At 35.1% G+C, this 22,357-nt stretch overlaps 1 protein-coding gene across 1 annotated transcript in view; it reads right to left on the bottom strand.

Annotated features, from left to right (window-relative positions):
* The window catches only part of SNX2 (sorting nexin 2), a 53,385-nt gene that overhangs the window by 15,660 nt on the left and 15,368 nt on the right, over window positions 1-22,357 (bottom strand). The window contains exons 2-7 of the mRNA XM_065875612.1: window positions 15,737-15,854; window positions 10,880-11,043; window positions 9,453-9,519; window positions 9,075-9,118; window positions 7,238-7,379; window positions 3,182-3,260 (exon numbers count right to left, since the gene is read on the bottom strand). Of these exons, the coding sequence (XP_065731684.1) occupies window positions 3,182-3,260; window positions 7,238-7,379; window positions 9,075-9,118; window positions 9,453-9,519; window positions 10,880-11,043; window positions 15,737-15,854 (614 nt within the window). The remainder of the gene's footprint in view (window positions 1-3,181; window positions 3,261-7,237; window positions 7,380-9,074; window positions 9,119-9,452; window positions 9,520-10,879; window positions 11,044-15,736; window positions 15,855-22,357) is intronic.

The following is a 22,357-nucleotide window of genomic DNA, read 5'->3' as shown; positions in this document are numbered from 1 at the left end:
CCTTGCGGCACGTGGGCTTCTCTCTAGTTGTGGCGCGCAGGCTGCAGGGCACGTGGGCTCGGTAGTTGTGGCTTGTGGGTTCCAGAGCGTGTGGGCTCTGTAGTTTGTGGCATGTGGGCTCTCTCTAGTTGAGGCACATGAGCTCAGTAGTTGTGGCACGTGGGCTTAGTTGCCCTGTGGCGTGTGGGACCTCAGTTCCCTGACCAGGGATTGAACCCACATCCCCTGCATTATAAGGCGGATTCTTTACCACTGGACCCCCAGGGAAGTCCCTGGAGCTTTAATTTTAGTTAACAGAAGATAGACAATAAATCATAAACATAAAAATTATGTAGTATGTGATAAGGTGGCAAATGCTGTGGAAAAATGAAAGGACAAGTGGAGAAAGGACAAGTAAATGGGATCAAGGGTGTAAGGTGTGGTTGATGGCGATGTAAACAGAATAGGTCAGAATGAAACCAATAATCAAAATAGGCTTCACTGGCAAGGTGACATCTGAATGTTTGAATCTGAAAGAGGTAAGGGAATTAGGTACACAGATACCTGGGAACAAAAGCTTTCTAGGCAGTGAGGACAGGGTAGGGGGTAGAACCCTCAGGTGGGAAGATGCCTGGGATCTTTGAGGAGCAGCAAAAAGGTGAGTGTGGCCTAGAGCAAAGTGATCAAGGAGGGTAGGAGATCAAGTAGGTAACAGAGTGAGCAGTGCAAGTCATGTAAGAATTTATAGGTCATTATAAGGACTCTGGCTTTTATTGACTGAAACTGGGTGGGTGGACGAATAGGAGTGGGAAGATGATCTGACTCATGTTTTAAAAGGATGACCCTGGCTGCTATATTAGAAAAAAGAGTAGAGGTACAAGGATGGAAACAAGGAGACCAATGAGGAGTCTACCACAGTTAATTCAGACATTTGGACTAGTAGTGGATGGGTGAAAAAATGGTTGTCCAGATATCAGAAGGAAGCAATAGGATTTCCTGATGGATTTGATAATACTAAACATCTGCCTACCTCCAAACTTCCTGATATGAACGAACGGATCAATCAACCGACACTAACTGTTTAGGCTTTGCCAGTTGGGTTTTCAGGTGCTTGTTATGATACACTTACACTTTAGAGAAAAGGAACAATGAATTTAAGTTAAATAACTTGTTCAAGGCCTCACAGATAGTGTGTAGTGTGTAATGGAGTGCAGGCTTCAACAGAGAAAGGATTCTAAAACCCTACACACTGTATAATGCTACTTTACATTTTTTAGTTTATATTTACAGAAGTGTATCCTTACTATAAAATAAATTCAATATGCTTGTAGGTAAGATATGAAGCACTCTTAAGAAAATCAAGTGAGCGATCTTCGGGATACTTAGAAGTAATTTCTGCTTACTTTACTGAGTGTGGCACAGGGAAATTACTTGGGTTCTTAACCACTCCCTTTCTCTTCCCATATTTCAATACCAGATGTTTATCCTTTTGTTCAAGATAGTTATCTGGATTCTCTAAGTTGTACAAACAAATAAATATGTAAATGAATACCAGAGTGTAAACAAAGAAATACTTCCTTGACCCGCCAGATCCAACTAGGTTATATATCCACAAATATGCCTATTCTGTTTAAACTTTAAGAAATGCCACAGAAAAATCACTTGAGAAAAATCATTCCAGCTCCTTTGCTTCTGTATCTTTACACCTATATTTTCTTTAGTTATCTTTTCTAATGCAAAATGAACTCACAGTACACTGTTTCCTTTCCCCCCCCCCCCCCCGCCACTACTGCAAATTCCACTAAGGTAGTATTTAACAAGTAACATTTATCAGTAAGAAACTATCTTCACATATGCACTAGGTCAAGCTTCAATATTTCCTTAAAACTCTCCTCAGTGTTACACAGTGAAAGAAGATATGGTTTAAGTACTATGCAATGCATTCAAGTTAAAAGAAAGGTGAATGTAGAATCAAATTATATGCCCTTGGTACAATAAATCTTCATTAACTTCCTTATCAAGAATGCCATCCAAAATATTTCAAATTTACTCACAGAAAAATAGGACTGGAAAGGCTTCTCAAAAGGTCATGGTTATACTTTCAGGAAGGACTAAGCAAAATCAAGGCAGCACATTATCTACCTTTACTCTTAAAAACACTCATTCTATGACCTCTTTCACAAGAGAATCAATTTTAATGCCTAAATTAAACTTCCTTCAATGCAATTTAAACCCTTTTCCTGAGTGACTGCTGAGTCTCATAGACGTAATCTCATCTTTTAAGTCTCTAGGATTTTAAGATGCACACCAGCTTTTCTTATTGCAAATTGTTCAAACCTGACTTTACTGTGGTATTTTCTTAAAATTGAAACAATTTATTACTAAAACCCAGAAATTCACTGACTCAAAAAGAGTTTTACAAAATAATTTGTACCCTATAGATATACATACTATTTCCTAAAATCTTTCCTATCTATGCCAACCACTAATTTTAAGACAAGAGAGAAAATAAGACAGAGAACAAATAAGCACATTCAATTAAAATAACAAACAAAAACTATGAAATTAGAAAATGTATTAAGTGCAGGTAATTACCAACTTATGTACTACAAATTGGGCTTTAAGATAGTTTTGAACTTGTTTTCTCACATTTTCAGCATAGCAAGGAAGAAATGTTAAGATTCTGGGAGTGGGATTCCTCCCATCCATTTCCCGTTTAGTCGGCCACAATGAACACAAGTCTTCAAAGCCATAGGAAATGTGTCAGGTCAAGAAGTCTAAAGCAAGGCACAGCATATATATCTATCAGCCTTTAACTATACAGTCAACTCGAGCAATGACTAATACTTCTGTACACTCAAGTCAAAATCAATTATAAAGAATTGAAGGAGGGAGCACAAACCTTATTTTTCATTGTATTTAATAACATTTCAGTATCACCAAGTAATAATTCAAAGGAAATAATTCAGATGAAAATAGGTATTACTTTGTTAGACTATAATGAGAATAAAAATGGAACAAGTATACAGTACTGTGTTTCTGAATGAATCAATTTTCTTAATAAAAGCTTATAGCACTTAATAAGAGTAATCAAGTGGTACTTTGAGAATTTTAATACTTAAAATATACTTGTGCCATTTAATGGAATTAGACTTATACTACTGAAGTATTAGAGTAATAAAACACAGCTGATTAGAATTACCTTTCAAGAGCTGCTCTTCGTTTTTCTACAAATTCTGTGGATGATGAATCTTCTTTACCCACTTTGACCTTGGTCATGCCTTTGAAAAAATTGAAAGACTCATGATTTTCTATTACTGAGAAACATTCTTTTATAATCATTTCTGCATAATTTAAAATATATTTTGAACTTGACAAAAAAGCTAAAATTATAACTAGTATCATAGTTTTGAGAAATTAACATCTGTACTTGGCAAGCACTTATAAGGTAAGTTTTAAAAGAGTACAGCTAAAGCAGAGGTTGAGCTGTGTCTGTAGTTTTCTAACCTATAACCGTTTGGACTCTTTATCTGACATACATTAAACTCTTGGTAAGTTAAAATGTGTTTGCATTTCAATATGCATAATGGAGTTCAAATTAGTAAATTTAAGCACATTTGATATTTTCATCTCATATGAGCAATAATTAACGTTCTTTACTTTGGGGACTAGAAAAATAAAAATAAGTGTAATCCATTAATATGCTAAGTATTTCCTCTGTTGCAGATTCTAAGAACATGTTTATTTATCATAGCTGGTTTTATAACAGTTTGAAATAATGAGCTCTTTCATAGAGACATTTAGAACTCTTCAAATTTAGAGAATAAAAATCATGCTAATCATTTCTGTATTAGCAATTTCAATTTTAACACTACTATCAGATTGCAGATTTTTCTTCTTTCCCTGTTCTTTTCACCCTCAAAATTCGATTCTGTAGAAATGAAGTAATGACATATGTACAACATGGATGAACCTTAAAAATATTATGCTACGTTGACAGAAGCTTGTCACGAAGGACCATGTCTTATATGATTCCCTGTTTTTTGAAATGTCCAGAATTGGAAAATCTATAGAGAAAGAAAGTAAATTAGTGATTGCCTAGGACTGGGGGTGGATGAGGAAATTAGAGGACGATGGCTAAGGGGTAATAGAAATATTCTAAAACTGACTGTGGTGAGGTATGCACAAGTCTGAATATATGAAAAGCTAATAATGAATTATACAATTTAAATGGATGAATTGTATGGCATGTGAATTATATCTCAATAGAGCCATTTAAAAATAGATCATGTAAAACCATGTAATTCTTATTCAGGTTGGTACACCTGGTGAAAAACGATATATCACCTATGAATGTTTTAACATAATTCCTCTGAAATACAATAGTTTGAAAAGGAAAACTCATTCAAACACTTAAAATTACCTACCTTGAGTGGACTACTAGGTGTGGGATGTTATTTCACATATTCTGTTTTTGTGAAAAAAAACCTTACCACCATATAATTTTTTGCTTTTTTAAATTCTGTGATCTGCTCATGCTACTTCCTAGAGGTAAGTAACCATTATGCGCCACTGCGGTAAATAAAAACTAACTGTAAGCAGTTACTCCTTAATACTTTTCAATTTCTTTGTTGCTCTTTTTTAAAAGCTTCACAAAAATAGTGCTTTTTAGTCAACTAAGGTTCTATAAAAGCAGTAACAGTTATATGCTAATGAAAAGACCCCTCTTCCTTCAGTGGCAGTTACAGCTTCCCAGGAAAGAGAAGTTACTATTCTTATTACACCACTGTGTTTGTTACTTGAAAACCACTGGGTACATAATTAAAAGGGCCTCTCATATTTAAAATTTTTCTTAGACAATATATTCATTTTTATTTTTAAAAATTGATGGACAATATGAAATTTTTTTAATGACTGCTTCTCTACTTGATTTTCTGCCAGGAACTTCACAGAACAACTTGTTACCCGCCTTCAAAAACTGAAGTTCAGACTTTATGCACACGTTTAGAGGAAACTGTTTAACTTGGCGTCATCTTTTATTTAACTACAATTATTTTTCCTGCTAATTTCTTTATTTATATCTTTTTTTAAAACTGCATTTTATATGGTTGCCTCAAATTCTTTCAATCTCCTTTTAATTCAATAATTTGTGGAAGGTTGAAGATTATTAGGGCAAAATATTAGTTTGAAACACAACAAATTTGGGCATAAAAATTTAGTTAAAAAAAATTTTTTTTCTGGCTCAATGTTTAAGGACTAAACTAGTGCATCTAGCCATCAAAATGAGAAAAACTATTTTTTGTTTTTTTCTCTTTTGATATATAAAAATAGCTGTACAACTTAAAGAAAAAGGATATTAATAACAAATAATTTATGATAAATGAAACTCAAGCTCACTACATAGATAATGGGAGGCCAAAAGATACCACTGCAAGTTTAGAGGACAGAGAAATAACATTATTAACTAGACTAGCAGTTCTCAGAGTATGGGTAGCATATTCGTAAGGTTTCTGAGACCCTCTGGGCTGATGGGGGATGTATACAAAAATTGACCTTCATAATACTAAGCTGCTATTTGTGTCTTTTTTGCTCCCATTCTTTCATGAGAACTCAGTGGAGTTTTCCAAAAGTTATATGATGTGTTGTATCACAACAGGTAGAGTGTAGAAACAGATACGAAAATACAGCTATTTTCTATTAAACCACAATTTAAAGAGACTTTGCAAAAATGTAAAAAACAAAAGCAAGCCACTCTTAATAAATTTTTTTGTCTTATAAAAACTATTTTTCACAAAATTTTTTAATTTGTTAACAGGTAATGAGTTTATTATTATTTATTTATTTATTTATTTGCAGTACACGGGCCTCTCACTGTTATGGCCTCTCCCGTTGCAGAGCACAGGCTCCGGACACACAGGCTCAGTGGCCGTGGCTCACGGGCCCAGCTGCTCCGTGGCATGTGGGATCTTCCTGGACCGGGGCACGAACCCGTGTCCCCTGCATCGGCAGGTGGACTCTCAACCACTGTGCCACAAGGGAAGCCCTGAGTTTATTATTTTTAAATGCATTAATAAATACAATTTTAAAATTCTCATATAATAGGGACTTCCCTGGTGGTGCAGTGGTTAAGAGTCCACCTGCCAATGCAGGGGACACGGGTTCAAGCCCTGGTCTGGGAAGATCCCACATGCCGCGGAGCAGCTAAGCCTGTGCGCCACAACTACTGAGGCTGCGCTCTAGAGCCCACAAGCCACAACTACTGAGCCCACATGTCACAACTACTAAAGCCCGAGTGCCTAGAGCCTGTGCTCTACAACTAGAAGCCACCACAATGAGAAGCCAACGCACTGCAATGAAGAGTAACCCCTGCTCGCTGCAATTAGAGAAAGCCCACGCACAGCAACAGAGACCCAAAGCTGTCAGAAATAAATGAATTAAATAAATTTATAAAAAAAAAATTAAAAGAGAAAGAATATAATAAATACATTTAAATATATCAGGTTTCAAAAAATCATAAAAGATATGGATAAAACTGCTTTTCAAATCAAATGTTTAAAAAAGTAAAAACAATAACTTAAAGATAAGTAAAATTCATTTTGAATACTTTCCAGAATAATAATCATGTATATAAAAAATAGAGATAAATAAAAACCTATGACTGAAAAGCTTGGAAAATATACTACAAAATTTTAAGACACGACAGATGTTTTTTAATGGTGGGAAAATGGAGGTTCTCCTCCTCTTTTGTAATATTCTGCATATTCTTAACTAAGTAAGCCTTTATTACCTGTAAAAGTACAAATGTTTTTAAATGTTAAATTGAAGTATGTAATAAACTGAGTTTAAATAGCTCCTGTGTGAGCAAGGCTAGATCAAATCTTTTTGTACAATGTATAGCTAAGCACAAGACACCTCCAAACCCTTAGAAAAATGTTAATATACTAATAATATTGAATATTCTCTAAGTGTTACTCAATAATAAGATACTCTAATGACTCTAAAAGGGTTTTTAGTTGCTTTCACCTTGTCAAATATTTAACATCATATTATACAAATCGAATCCTCAAGTGTTAGAAAATAAAAATTAGCTATACACTCTTCAGTTGATGAATGACTATCTAAAACAGAATACTTAAATTCAGTATTTCTAGATATTGAGATGTCATGATAGTGAATGATCATGGAATATACACATCTATACAGTTAAAACTGAACTAGTAAGAGTAACAACAATAAATTTTTAAAAATTCATACTTACCTACTATACTTTTTTCTGGAGCTGGTGGCACAATATAACCGACATGTAAATACTTGCTTGCTAACTTGCTATGCAAACCGAGAAAGTCACTAAATCTTCTTTTAACTGAAAATTCACTCTTACTGAACATGGAAAGAGAAGTCTACAAGTGAAGAAGAGGTATTTCAAACTTTGAATACCAAACAATTTTTTATAAGTTAATGTAATACATAATTGTGAACATGCATATATACATATCACACACACTGATCTACTCTGAAAAAAATGCAGAGTAGCTAACGAATGTGATGTAAAGATTTCTAACAACTGAAAAACACCCAAATCATAGAATTTTTTTTTTTTTACAGAAACTTAAGAGGACAGAAAATGTTTGCTTTATTCTACCCTTATCTCATTGACTCTACCTGTATTTATGCTAATGATTCTTAAATCTTTACCTCTGGCCCAGATCTCCTCTGAGCTTCAGTCCAATAACATAGCCCAAGGGAAACCTCCACTTAAATCTCACTGCCACCTCAATTTCACCATATTTTTCCCTGCTCCAACATAAGTTCCATGAGTGAAGGGCATTTCTTTGTGTTGTTTACTACTATACTGTAGTCCTTGGAAAATAGCCTGACCCCAAGGTATTTAATAAATAAGTATCTGTTCAATGAATTAACAAATCTAACTCCATACTGTGTTCCTCCCCTTGTGTTGCCTCTTCTCCAGGATCACTCCAACAACCACAAAGTTCCTCTAGACAAAAACTCAGGGGCTTCCCTGGTGGCACAGTGGTTGGGAGTCCGCCTGCCGATGCAGGGGACACGGGTTCGTGCCCCGGTCCAGGAAGATCCCACATGCCGCGGAGCGGCTGGGCCCGTGAGCCATGGCCGCTGAGCCTGCGCGTCCGGAGCCTGTGCTCCGCAATGGGAGAGGCCACAACCGTGAGAGGCCCGCGTACTGCGGGGAAAAAAAAACCAAAAAAAACCTCAGGCATGGGAGGGAGGCTCAAGAGGGAGGGAATATGGGGATATATGTATACTTACAGCTGATTCACTTTGTTGTACAACAGAAACTAACACAACATTGTAAAGCAATTATACTCCAATAAAGATTAAAAAAAAAACACACACACTTAGGCATCCCCCCCTTCCTCACTCCTTACATCCAAGCTGTACTGATTCTACCTCCTATACATCACAAGAAGCCATTTATTTCACTCATCCCTAGAACTAATTCCTTAGTATTAAGAATCGCTTCTCACAGCTAGGACTGTTTCAGATCCTCTCTCTTTAAGATTTGAAGGCCTACAATCCCTTTAAGGATTGCAACCGCCTCTTTAACTCGAAATCTTGACCTTTACTTTGATCCTCCCAATCCATACTGAGTCAGAGAGAGCTTTCTAGAACAAAGATCAATTGTACCACATTCTTGTTTGAACCTCTTCAATGGCTCTCCATTATATATACTAAGGATGAAGGCTGAATTCCTAATGTGGCTGTTCATAATATAGGAAGGCTTACTGCCAAACAATTTAATCTGGCATCACTTCCTGCAGATCCTAGAAAGAACAATGCTTTCTTGATTTCTGGCTCTTACACAAGCAAATCCCTTTGTCCCTCTCCCACCCAAATCACTTCTCCTACCTTTGCCTAGATTAGATCCCTTCCCACATACTCTCCCGGAATACTTTACCTACCAAACCACTCAGAACTCGTTGTAGCTATTTATATGCAACTTTTACTGGATGATAACCTTTGTAAAGACAGTGATCACTTACACCTTAATCACTGTAGTATCCTCATACTACACATGGTGAGGGCTCAATAGTTTTTTAAAGGAGCAAAAGACTTACCTTTGTTGTTACTCTATAAGCCATGTAAGCATTCATGCCATCACCTACAAGAAAAGTCAAACTATTAAAAATCATAAGCTTAACCACATGCGCACACACAAGGTAACTATATGAGGTAATACATTAACTTGATTGTAGTAATCATTTTATAACATATATTAAGTCATCACACTGTACATCCTAAATACACACAATTTTTATTTGTCAATTAGACCTCAATAAAGCTGGGAAAAAAACAAAACAAGCTGCCACGAGTTTAAAAATAAAAGCACCATTTTAATATTGTAACAATGCATTTAGTTAAGAAAAATAGCACATTAACAACCAAGCTAATTATCAAAAAGAAGCAAGTACAAAACATAATAAATATTAACTTACCAACTTTCTCTGGATCTGATACACCAATTTCTATATCAAAAACATCTCCATTTGCTTCTTCTTCAATCTAGAAAAATTTTTTTTGTTATTAAAGATTCCAGTTTATATTACTGTCATAATACTAATAACTATAATTTTTACCATCTATCTTTTATTAGGGTCACTGTCACTTCAATTTGAAAAGTCACTCAGCACTCCATTTATGAAAAACAATAAAAGCTTTCACATTTCCTGACTATGTAAAAGATACACACACACAAAGACAACAGGAAAAGCATCACTGGGAGAAGGAACAGAAAATCTTGTTTTCCTCCAACTCCTCAGATATAGAGAAAACGTTGTAGTCTTCTGTAGGAATATTGTGGAATGTTTTTGTTCTATATACTCAATCTTCAGATTCAGATTATGAAAATAATTAATTCCTTGATTTTTTTTAATATTAGTATTTTTCAAGGTTGTATCTCTCCTCTTTAAAAACCAGGAGGTAGCCATTACTTTTGCCAGTAGAATCCTACACACTTGCAGGAATTATAAGCAACTTGAGCACCATGATTTCACCAATTACCTAGTAAACACATGTTCTTGAAGCCAATGAAAGCACTATAAAGCTCACTGAAAAAAGAAGTAGGAAAAATGATAAACCTACGGGACTACAGAGAAGCACTTTTTATCCATTGTAAATAAGCAATCCTTATTAACAGCAGTTCTGAGGGAAAGTTTTGTTACTTTCAAGAAGAAAACACAGAAACTTAAATCTTGCAAATTTTAAAAGCAATATTAATAGTCTAAAGCTACCAAAAATAAAGGGATGTTTTTCTAATGATAATTTTTTTCCAAGTTGCCCTCCTGTACAGATTTTTTAAAAGACTTATTTGAACTGTAACACACATAAAGTATATAAATCCTAGGTAAAGAGCTCAATGATTTTTACAAAGTAAATACATCTTCGTAACCAGAATGTAGATTAAGAAAAAACACCATCATTACACCTTAGAAGGTCCTCATGCTTCCTCTCCACTCACAACACATCTCTTACTCTGCTGACATAACCATTAACATTTATTATACTTTTATCAAATAAAATTACTCAAGATACCACTTTATTGTGATTAAGTTTTCAAAGCACTTTCAGACATTACCTTATTTGACCAAGAGAGGAACACTGAGAGGCACACATTACCATCATGAGATCACAAATGACAAACTGCTTGACTTGAGAAGGAAAAGTGATGTGCCCAAGTTACTGGATGAAAAAGGGGTGGGATAAAATTAGAAGCCAAATCACCTGACCTCTTTAGTTCAGTGTTCTTTTCCAAACATTTCTAAAAGGCTTTGATTACAAATGACTAACAGTAAAGAAATGTTGGGTGGGGGACAAAAAATGTATTATTTACATATTAACTTAGAATATAAACATTTTTCCATACCTCCTCCCTGGATCTGTCAAAGATCACAGGAGCAGACATACTCTTTGATTCAATTCTGGGAGCAATGAGTGTCGTGGGGGTCACAGGTGTGACTGCAGGAGAAGGTTCTGAGGAGAGTATAGGTTCCCTTTCTGGACTGTCCAGAGAAACTTCTTCTGTAGCTTCTAGATAAAAATTAAACAAGTTAGTTGAGGACACTGGTAACAAACTCCCAAGAGTCTACAGAGCAGTCAATAAATTATGAAAAATATTTTTATATGATCCACAATATCAAAATATTTTAAAATAACTGTTATAAATAATTTATGAATCCTTCCTTAATTGTTTATCAAAACTTTAAAACCAACAGTGACTTTGTTGATTTTAGGAAGAATCCCAGTAAGTCAGCATAACTGTCTATACTAGTGGTAGAGATAAAGCCAGTAGGAAAGCAATGACGTGGATAATCCCACATTCATTTGTGTTTGGATCTGTAATATATCTAATACTTGTGGTAACTTACCTTCCAATATCTTGTATTCAGGCTAACATTTCTATTCTTTTATACATATGAACACAAATTTCATGGCAGAAAACTGCCCAGAACTATCCCAACTGGGATTAAAACTTCGTTATGCAAAGTCCACAATGTTAGTAATCTAAAGCAATTAACCACTAAAGATTACTGGATATTAGCTGAATACACAAATATGACGCAAAACAAACAGGTGCTTAGGTTTTCATTTAAAGTGTTCGTTCATTTGAAAAATCTAAAATTAAATATATTTAAAAACAAATCAAATCGATAAACTGAATGTCTACAAGCTATGTAACATGTGCTAAATGCAATGGAGAACCATAAAGAAATGTAAAATATCATACCTGCCCTCAGGGAGTTTATAATCTAGTTGGGAAAACAAGACATAAGCATGTGGAATGTTAAATAATAATAAAAGAAAAATAACAGCCAAGAGAAAAAGAAAATTACAAGACATTTAATTGCTGTATGAACTAAAGAATAAACGCTATAATTTGAGTTAAGTGGGACAGAATAATTTAGGCTGGGGAAAATGAGGAATATTTTATGAAACTGAATTGAGAAGATCTGAATGAGTTTAGAGAAAAAATGAGGGAAGCATTCCACGAAAATGAAATACAGTTGACCCTTGAACAATGTGGGAGTTAGGGCTGCCGACCCTCCACACAGTCAAAAATCTGAGTATAACGTATAGTTGGGCCCTCCATATATGTGGCTCCTCTGTATTCGAGGTTCCACATCTTTGGATTCAATCAACCTCAGATCAAGTTGTACTGTAGTATCTGCTAATTTAAAAAAATGCACATTAGTGGACCCGAGCAGTTCAAACTCATACTGTTCAGGAGTCAACCATAACAGCATAAGCTAAAAGCAAAGCCAGAAAAGTGAAAATTACAATCAGTGGCCAAAATGATAATCTGTTGGTTTATAGAATGCTACCAGGAAAAGGCAGGCAGGAGTATAAAGGAAACAGGATCAGATCAGCCGTTTCTAACCTGAGTTTCCTACATTCCTTGAGGTGTGGGAAGGTAGTAATGATAGTGAGTCATTTTAATACCTCAAAAAGTATATCACTAGTAACATGTTATTTACCTGAAGTGGTATCTTACCTCTTGGATTAGGAGGTACAAACTACTATGCATAAAATAAATAAGCTACAAGGGTATATTGTACAGCACAAGGAATACAGCCAATATTTTATAACTATAAATGGAGTATAAACTTTAAAAATTGTGAATCACTATGTTGTAACCTGAAACTTACACAATATTGTACATCAACTATACCTCAATAAAAAAAATAAGTAAAAATTTTTTAAAAAAGAAAATAAAATGGACAGAAATTTAGGTTCAGCAGACCAATGTACAATTTGCTTTAAATTCTTCCCATGAAAAATTATTATTTTAGTAAAAGTGATCTAACATACTACAAATTAACAAAAATTAATTAAAACCAGACCTAAAGATTCCATAAAATGCCCCATATGTAAGTACAAAGATTAGCATTTCCTTGGAAGAGATACTTTGCAGGTAAGTATAAACTGATTATGTCAATGTCAGCTAAGTAATATTTCACTCATACCACAGACACCAGAGAATTTTTTAAACAAAAGAATACTCATTAAACTTAGATTTGGTATCATTTGCTGAAAAGTGTAAGTGAAATAAGCTAAATCCCCTGGCAGAAACAATTCTAAAAGTCTAGGACAATTTCAATATTGGCAATTTGCTCACCCTCCCTTATTCTTTTAGGACAGTTTCCTAGTATGTTAGTGCAGGATGTAAGTAATGGTGGAAAAGGGCTCTGTAGTCACCCATATTTGGTGAACACTCTGTAAGTAAGCTAGTAACAGTAACAAAAGTCACACTTGAACTTTTTCTAATACCACTTCTGACATAATAGTATTTGAAATGCTACCCAAAATACATGAGCATACGTACCAATTACAATCTAATCTTCTTATGGTTTTAAAACCAAATGGCTAAATCACTAGAGCAATACCTACAGTTTCTCCTCTGATACATGTCTTAGAACACCTAATGATGTCATTATGAAATGCAGCTGAGTTTAAGATAAAAGATAAAGCATAAAAAAGTGTCTGTAGGTAACAAAAGAAACAAATAACTATTTTTACTGCTTAGTCCATGTCTCTCCTTAAAAACAAAGACAAACAAAACAAACACTGACATTGACCATATTTGTATCATTATATTTAGTATAGGCTGCACTAGGTAGACTAAAACACAAAGATTTTTCTAATCAAGCTTAGTGGGCAAATATCACTGTATAATCCGTATGTGGCAAACTGTTTGATCAGCTGGGCACACTGTAAACAAGAAAACCCTCTTTCCTTACACAGACACACACACAGAGTTCTGTTTTTAGAGTTTCAGCACACTCATTAACAGAATTCTGAGACTTATAGGTGAAAGATCCTTTAATAAAATGGATAATCTAAGTGTTCTATGTATGACCCTCTACTATTAGAGGAATAGGCACAATTTTAGATTAGCACCTACTTAGCAGAGAAAGAACTTGTGTCATCTTTCAGATTAAAACATAAATGCCATGAAAAAACTTTTAAGGACTGCCTGGAAAAAAGTCCATGAAAGGAAAGAAAAAGGAATATTACAACTTTGGTTAACTGTCATTATACTCTAAGTTGTAAGGCAGCTACAAAAAAAGGGGGGTGGGGGTAGGAAAATGATTGGAATTTGGTATCACATTTTTAACTTTCTGATGTGAATTCATAAAATACATGAATTTATCTGCAGTGAAAACTTTTCATATATCAAGCAGGAAATTATATGGACCTCTGTGATGGAGGATTGTATCTTTAAACATATTTGTAGGGGACTTCCCTGGTGGTGCAGTGCTTAAGAATCTGCCTGCCAGGACTTCCCTGGTGGCACAGTGTTTAAAAATCCACCTGCCAATTCAGGGGACACGGGTTCGATCGCTGGTCCAGGAAGATCCCACATGCTGCGGAGCAACTAAGCCTGCTCACCACAACTACTGAGCCTGTGTGCTGCAACTACTGAAGCCCGTGCACTCTAGGGCCCGTGTGCCGCAACTACTGAAGCCCGTGCGCCTAGAGCCCATGCTCCACAAGAAGAGAAGCCACAGCACCACAACAAGGAGTAGCCCCCGCTCACCACAACTAGAGAAAGCCCTCGTGCGGCAATGAAGGCCCAACACAGCCAAAAAAAAAATACAGGATGGTTTGAATATTCAACCACTATAAAACCTGAGGATGTATTATTAGGTTTTAACTCATGAAAGCCAGTTTACGTAAATTAAGCCCTTAAATACACAAAGATTTACTATTTTAATTATTCGTGTCACTAATTCTAAGGAAGATATTGCTTTTTAATATCCAAACATTAATTTGTACCTAAATTTTAATCTTAAAACAGATAACTGTTTTAAAGAGTCCAATTTTTTAAAAGGTAGAATGGACTACACCAAATCCTGCCCCCACATCAAAAATAAATTCCTGAAATATCAATTTACTCACCTAAAATTCAATCAAAATGGAACATGTGGTAAATACTGAAGCATTTTATTAAAACAGATTTCAAATATATGTAGACTATAAATTAAGTGATTGGTTTAAATTATTTTTTTATTTAAAAAATTTTTATTTATTTATTTTTGGCTGCATTGGGTCTTCATTGCTGCACACAGGCTTTCTCTAGTTGTGGAGAGCGGGGGCTACTCTCTCTTGCGGTGCACGGGCTTCTCATTGCGGTGGCTTCTCTTTTTGGAGAGCATGGGCTCTAGGCATGCAGGTTTCAGTAGTTGTGGCTTGCGAGCTCTACAGCGCAGGCTCAGTAGTTGTGGTGCACGGGCTTAGATGCTCCACAGCATATGGGATCCTCCCGGACCAGGGATCGAACCCATGCCCCCGCACTGGCAGGCGGATTCTTAACCACTGCGCTACCAGGGAAGTCCCTAAATTAAGTGATTTTTAAGTCCAGAGTTTAATTTTGCTTTGTGACAACTTGTAAGTAATAAGAAAATATAATCACTTGCTATTTCTCAAAGTATGAATGCCACAACCATTAGTTTGAGTCCAAGTACTGGTCAAAATAATATTATCAGTGTGACTTATTTTCACATGCTTAAAACCAGAAAGGATCACATTTGTGCTTCTTTCAACAGTCTTTATTTTTCACAAAGCAAATTAACTGAAATTTCCTATCCTCCTCAGTTGGTAACAAGAAGAGCTACCATTAATACTTTACAGAAAATGTCAGTTCTGCTTTAGAGAATATTTTCTAACAGAATATATGCTATAATTGACAATTTTTTTTTAAAATAAAGGTACTTATAATTACCTGCAAAAAGATCTTCTCTGTCATCATCCAGCACAACTTCTGCAGGTTTTGGACCATTGGAGTTCGTACTAATATCTTCTGTAATAAGACTAGCTGGATCTGGAGATGATGGACTTGACTGTCAAAAAAACAATAATTGACAATGGATTGCCATGTTTGTTATATCTCTATACACTACAGAAATAGAATATTCTCTTGATAAGAAAAGAAGATGAACCGCTATTTATAGTTCCTCCTTTGAGGGTAAGAATGAATCAAAAACATACTTTTATTCACTTTCTCTTTTCTTAACAAGAAGTCACTTAAGATTTAAAAATAAAATCTTCTCTAGTCACCCAGTTAGATACACTAATTTGCCATGTTGACTTATAATTAACAAAAACAAATTTTAATGATTTACATAGTATATAATATTATGACATAATAATAAATATCATATCTTGAAAACATGTTGCATGAGCAAGAAGTTCCAACTACTACTTTACTGTAAGAGGAAGCTTTAACAGTAGTTGAATTGAGACTACAATTATTCTAAAATTTCTATAGTTTCAAGCTAAAAATATGCTCTCTCCCAAATATTTACATTTCAACTAAGCTAAGGGACTATTTTTGTACTTTTTAAAGTACAAAGGTCAGCAAAATGGAATGAAGATTGTAAAGCTTTAGTTTTATCACAGTTTTCTTATAGTAATAGTTAAAACCAATACTATTTTTTAAAAAAAAATAACAAAAAGGAAGTTGAATACGTCAAAAGTGCACAGCTAGATATTTTTACAAACCCAACATCCCTGTGTAATCAGCACCCAGATCAAGAAAGAGAACATTATCGTCAACTCTAGAAGCTCCACTCATGCTCCCTCCCATTCTTTACCCTCTCTCCACCCAGGCTTCTACCAACATGGATTTGTTTTTCCTGTTTTCACTCTTCATGGAACTGGAATCATACAAAATATATTGCTGTGTATTTGGTTTTTTATCTTAATGTTATATATACGAGATTCTTCTATATTATTGTATGTAATAATAGGACACTCATTTTCGTTTCTGTAAATATTTCACTGTGTAAATACATCACAATTGATCCATTCTACTGTTGATGGGCATTTGGGTTTTCAAATTTCATTATCAGTTTTATACCACTACCAACAGCACTGTATAAACTTTCTAGTACATATATCTTTTAGCAAACAGTGAACAAATGTCTGTTTGTTATGTACCTAGGAGTGAAATACCTGGATCATAGGGTAGGTGAATGTTCTTTAGAAGATATCACTAAACATTCTTCTAAAGTGGTTATTTAATTTATACTCCCACCGGTAATATATGAAAATTTCAGTTGCTCCATACCCTTGTTAACACTTTACTATATTCCATCTTTTTCGTTTTAGCTATTATGGAGGGTATAGAGTGTATCTTTTGTGGTTTGAATTTGCATTTCCCAGATGAATAATGATGCTGAGCAATTTTTCATATGATTAACGGACATTTGGATATCTTCTTTTGGGAAGGGTCTCTTCAAATATTTTCCCTATTTTTTTCTATTGTTCCTATTGATTTGTAATTCTTTACATGTTCTAGATACAAGTTCTTTGTGAGATATGTATCACAAATATTTTTCTCCCAGTCCATACTTAATGCCTTTCCACTTACTTAATGGTAGGTATTGATGAATAGAAGTTCGTAATTTTAGTAAGGGTAAATTATCAACTTTAAGATTAGTAAATTTTTTGTAGGATGAACAATTTTTCTTTTTTAAACACTGTCCAGGGAACACTGAGACATGTCTCTTCTTCTTTTTTTTTTATATTTACTTATTTATTTGGTTGCACCAGGTCTTAGTTGCAGCATGCCTGTGGGATCTAGTTCCCTGACCAGGGATCAAATCTGGGGCCCCTGCACTGCGAGTGTGGAGTCTTATCCAATGCGCCGCCAGGGAAGTCCCCAAGGATGAATAATCTTTTAAGGCCACTCCTAATTCATAAGATTTTCTGATCAGCTTTTTGAGTAAACTATCCTCTACAGCATGAGGACATTTCTTAAGAGCTTTCAAAAACAGTTTAAATTCCTTATGGGAAAATTTTAAAAAGCTGTTTTTTTTCTCTCAGGAGCTCATGCATATAGACCAAACTCTCACAATGGTATGCCTCTATTTACCTTAGCATTTTTTCTTGAAGAAATTTGGAAATAAATAAGCTTTTATTATAAGCTTCGTCTAGAAGATGTTCCTGACAACCTCAATCTCATCTCTAGCTGAGTCTGGTTAGGTGAGTGATATATATGCTTCCACAGCATATCTATTTCTTTTGCCATAATTTCTCTTACCACACTATATTATAATTATTATCTGTTTATAGACTACAAATTCTATAAGGAAAGAAGAATGTCTTATTTTGCTTATTACTTTTTATCAGGTTCCTGGCCACAAACACTCAATGACTATCTGTTAACTGAATTCTAAGAAAATAATTACAAATATCTGTAAGAATTGGTCACAAGTTTGTCAACCAGATTGTCTACAATACTGAAAGGTTTGAAATACCCTAAAGCACAGCTACATAAAAATGTAGCAGAGTGGCTCCAACACCCATTCATGATAAAAGCTCTAAGTAAACTAGGAATACAGGGGAACCTCCTCAATTTGAGAAATAGCTACAAAAAACCTAGAGCTAACATCACACTTAATGAGAAACTCAGAGCTATCTCACTAAGATCAGGAACAAGGCAAGGATCTCCCCGTCACTACTGCTTTTCAACATCATATCGCAAGTCCAAGCTAATGCAGTAAGACAAAACAAGGAAATAAAAGGTATATAGATTGGGAAGAAATAAAACTGTGTTCACAGATGACATGATCCTCTAAGTAGAAAATCCAGAAGAACTGACAAAAAAGGCTCCCAGAACTAATAAGCAATTATAGCAAAGCTGTAGGATACAGGTTAACATACAAAAGTTAATCACTTCTATATACCAGCAACAAACAATTTGAAATTAAAAAAAAAAATTTACATCAGCACCCAAAACAACTAAATACTTAGGAATAAATCTAACAAAATATGTATCAATACAATATCCATATGAGAAAAACTAAAAACCTCTAATGAACAAAATTAAAGAACTAAATAAATGAAGAGATATTCTATATTCATGAATAGGAAGATTCAATATTGTCAAGATGTCAGTTCTTCCTGACTTGATCCACAGATTCAATGCAATACCAATCAAAATCCTGACAAGTTATTTTGTGACTATCGATAAAATGATGCTAAAGTTTACACGGAGAATCAAAAAACCCAGAAGAGACATTACTGAAGGAGAAGAACAAAATGGGAGGACTGAAGCTACCTGACTTCAAGACTTACCATAGGCTACAATAATCAACACAGTGTGGTACTGGTGAAAGAACAGATTAATGGGACAGAATAGAGAGCCCAGATATAGATCCACATAATATGGCCAGTTGATTTTTTGACAAATGAGCAAAGGCAATACAATGGAGAAAAATTAGTCTCTTCAACAAATAGTGTTGGAACAACTGGAAATCTACATGTGAAAAAAGAATCTAGACACAGACCTTACACCCTTCACAAAAATCAACTCAGAATGGATCACAGACCTAAACGTAAAGCACAAAAGTATAAAGTTTCTAGAAGATAACATAGGAGAAAATCCAGATGACCTTGGGTTTCATAATGAGTTTTTAGATACAACAGAGGCACAATCCATGAAAGAAAGACTTGATAAGACAGACTCCACTAAAATTAAAATGAAAACTTCTGCTCTGCAAAAGATAGTGTCAAGAAATGGAAAAACAAGCTGTAGACTGGGAGAAAATATCTGCAAAACACACAGCTGATAAAGCACTGTGATCCAAAATATACAAAGAACTCTTAAAATTAAACAATTAGAAAATGAACAACTCGGTTTAAAAACAGGACAAAAACCTTCAAGATACTTCACCAAAGATAAACGCATGGCAAATAAGCATATGAAAACGTGCCCCACATCATATATCATTAGAGAAATACAAATTAAAACAACAATGAGACACCGTTATACCTCATAGTGGTACATTCTATATACCTATTAAAGTAGTCAAAATTTGGAACACTGACAACACCAAATGCTGATGAGGATGTGGGGCAACAGGAACTCTCGTTCACTGCTGGTGGGAATGCAAAATGGTACAGCCACTATGGAAGACAATTTGGCAGTACTTTTATAAGATGAGCATACTCTAATCATACGTTCCAGCAACCGTGAACTTTAGTACTCATCCAGAGGAGCTGAAAACTTATGCCCATACAAAAACATGCACATAATGTTTACAACAGCTTTATTCATAATTGCAAAAACTTGGAAGCAATGAAGATGTTCTTCAGTAGGTGAATGGGTAAATAAACTACAGTACATCCAGACAACGGAATATTATTCAAACTAAAAGGAAATGAGCTTTCTAACCATGAAAAAATACAGAAGAAACTTAAATATTACTAAGCGAAAGAAGCCAGTCTGGAAAAGCCACATATTGTATAATTACAACTATATGACACTGTGGAAAAGGCAAAACTATGGAGATAGTAAAAAGATCAGTGGGTTGGGGAAAGGAAGGGATGAACAGGCAGAGCAGAGAGGATTTTTAGGACAGTGAAACTACTCTGTATGATATTGTAACAGTGAACACATATCATTATACATTCGTCCAAACCCAGAGAATGTACAATACTAAGTGAACCTTAATGTAAACTATGGATCTTGGGTGATTATGATGTGTCAAAGTGGTTTCACCAATTGTAGCAAAAGTACCACTATGGTGGAGGATGTTGATAATGAAGGAAAATGCATGTGTAGGGGCATTATATAGGAAATCTCTATACCTTCCATTCAATTTTGCTGTGAACTTAAAACTGCTCTAAAAAGTAGTCTATTTTTCAAACAATGTAGTAGCAGAGTGGCATTTACTGACACAGAAAGATGCTTTTAATATGCCATTATATACGAGAAATAGTTACACATGTGACCCGGTTTCATGACACTACTCATTAAAAATAAATGTTTTCAGCAGTTGGCCCTCTGTTTCTGGGGTTCCAACAGATTCAACCAACTGAAGATTGAAAATATTAAAAAAGTAAATTCCAGAAAGTTCCAAAAAGCAAAACTGGAATTTGCCACACACCAGCAACCACTTACACAGCATTTACCTTGTACTTACAACTATTTACAAACATTTACATTGACATAGGCATTATAAATAATCTAGAAATGATTTTAAATATATGGGAGAGATTGTATATAGATTATATGCAAATACTATGGCATTTTATATAAGAGACATCCATAAAAGGGATTTTTGGTATCTGTGGGATGTCCTGGAACCAATCCCCTGTGAATACTGAGGGAGAACTGTACTTGTTTTGAATAAGATACAGGCATTAAGGACCTACATATAATATACCTGTACCCTCAACTTCATTTTGAACAAAGATTCTATTTTTGAATACCAAAATTTCCTGGAGATCAAAGCTCTGGATTGTAGTTCTGCCTGCACACTAACTTGTCTATGGTTACATAAATTTCCTTGAGTACCATTTTTTTTGTCTATTTAATGAGAAGTATATCAGAATTGCTATAACTATCTTTTTTTTTTACCTACACATTTTACTATTTCACAATTTCTAAATCTAAAATCACCTAATTCGATTTCTTTTTGCATTTCTTAACCTAGCTTGATAATAATTTTGAAAAAACAAAACACCAAAATTTGTAAAAACTAAACGCAACTTTAAAAATAGTCAGTCTCAACTCACTGCTATAATTTAATGCCTGTGTAATGAACCTGTGACCAAATCTCAAGAGAAAAGACAATCAACAGATCCCAACCCCAAAACAGCTCACATGTTCGAAGTATTAATCAAACTTTTAAAAGCTTTTCTAACTATGCTCCATGAGATAAAGGTAAATACATATGAAGTGAATGAAAAGAAAGATGTTCACAGCAAAGAAATAGAAACTACCAAAAAAAAAAAAGGAAAATTTCAGAACAGAAAAAAATTATCTAAAGTAAAAAGTTCAGTCTCCCTGGTGGCGCAGTGGTTGAGAGTCCGCCTGCCCATGCAGGGGACACGGGTTTGTGCCCCGGTCTGGGAGGATCCCACATGCCGTGGAGTGGCTGGGCCCGTGAGCCATGGCCGCTGAGCCTGTGTGTCCGGAGCCTGTGCTCCGCAATGGGAGGGGCCACAGCGGTGAGAGGTCCGCATACCACACACACACACACACACACACACAAAAAAAGTTCGCATAATGGGTTCAATAAAAGACTGAAGATGACAGTAAAAAGTGTCAGTGAACTTGAAAATAAATTCATATAAAGTATCCAATCTGAATAACAGTGAAACAAAAGTTGAATAAAATGAACAAGGGGGACTTCCCTGGTGGTCCAGTGGTTAAGAATCCGCCTTCCAATGCAGGGACACAGGTTCAATCCCTGGTTGGGGAACTAAGACCCCACATGCTGCAGGGCAACTAAGCCCATGTGCTCTAGAGCCTGCGTGCCAAAAGTAGAGAGCCCTTGTGCCGCAACTACTGAGCCCGCGCACCACAACAAAATATCCTGCATGCCGCAAT

The sequence above is a fragment of the Phocoena phocoena genome, chromosome 3 (assembly GCF_963924675.1).
Source record: "Phocoena phocoena chromosome 3, mPhoPho1.1, whole genome shotgun sequence".
Lineage (NCBI taxonomy): Eukaryota > Metazoa > Chordata > Mammalia > Artiodactyla > Phocoenidae > Phocoena > Phocoena phocoena.
The sequence above is the reverse complement of the archived record's forward strand: the minus strand, read 5'-3'. Positions and strand labels throughout refer to the sequence as shown.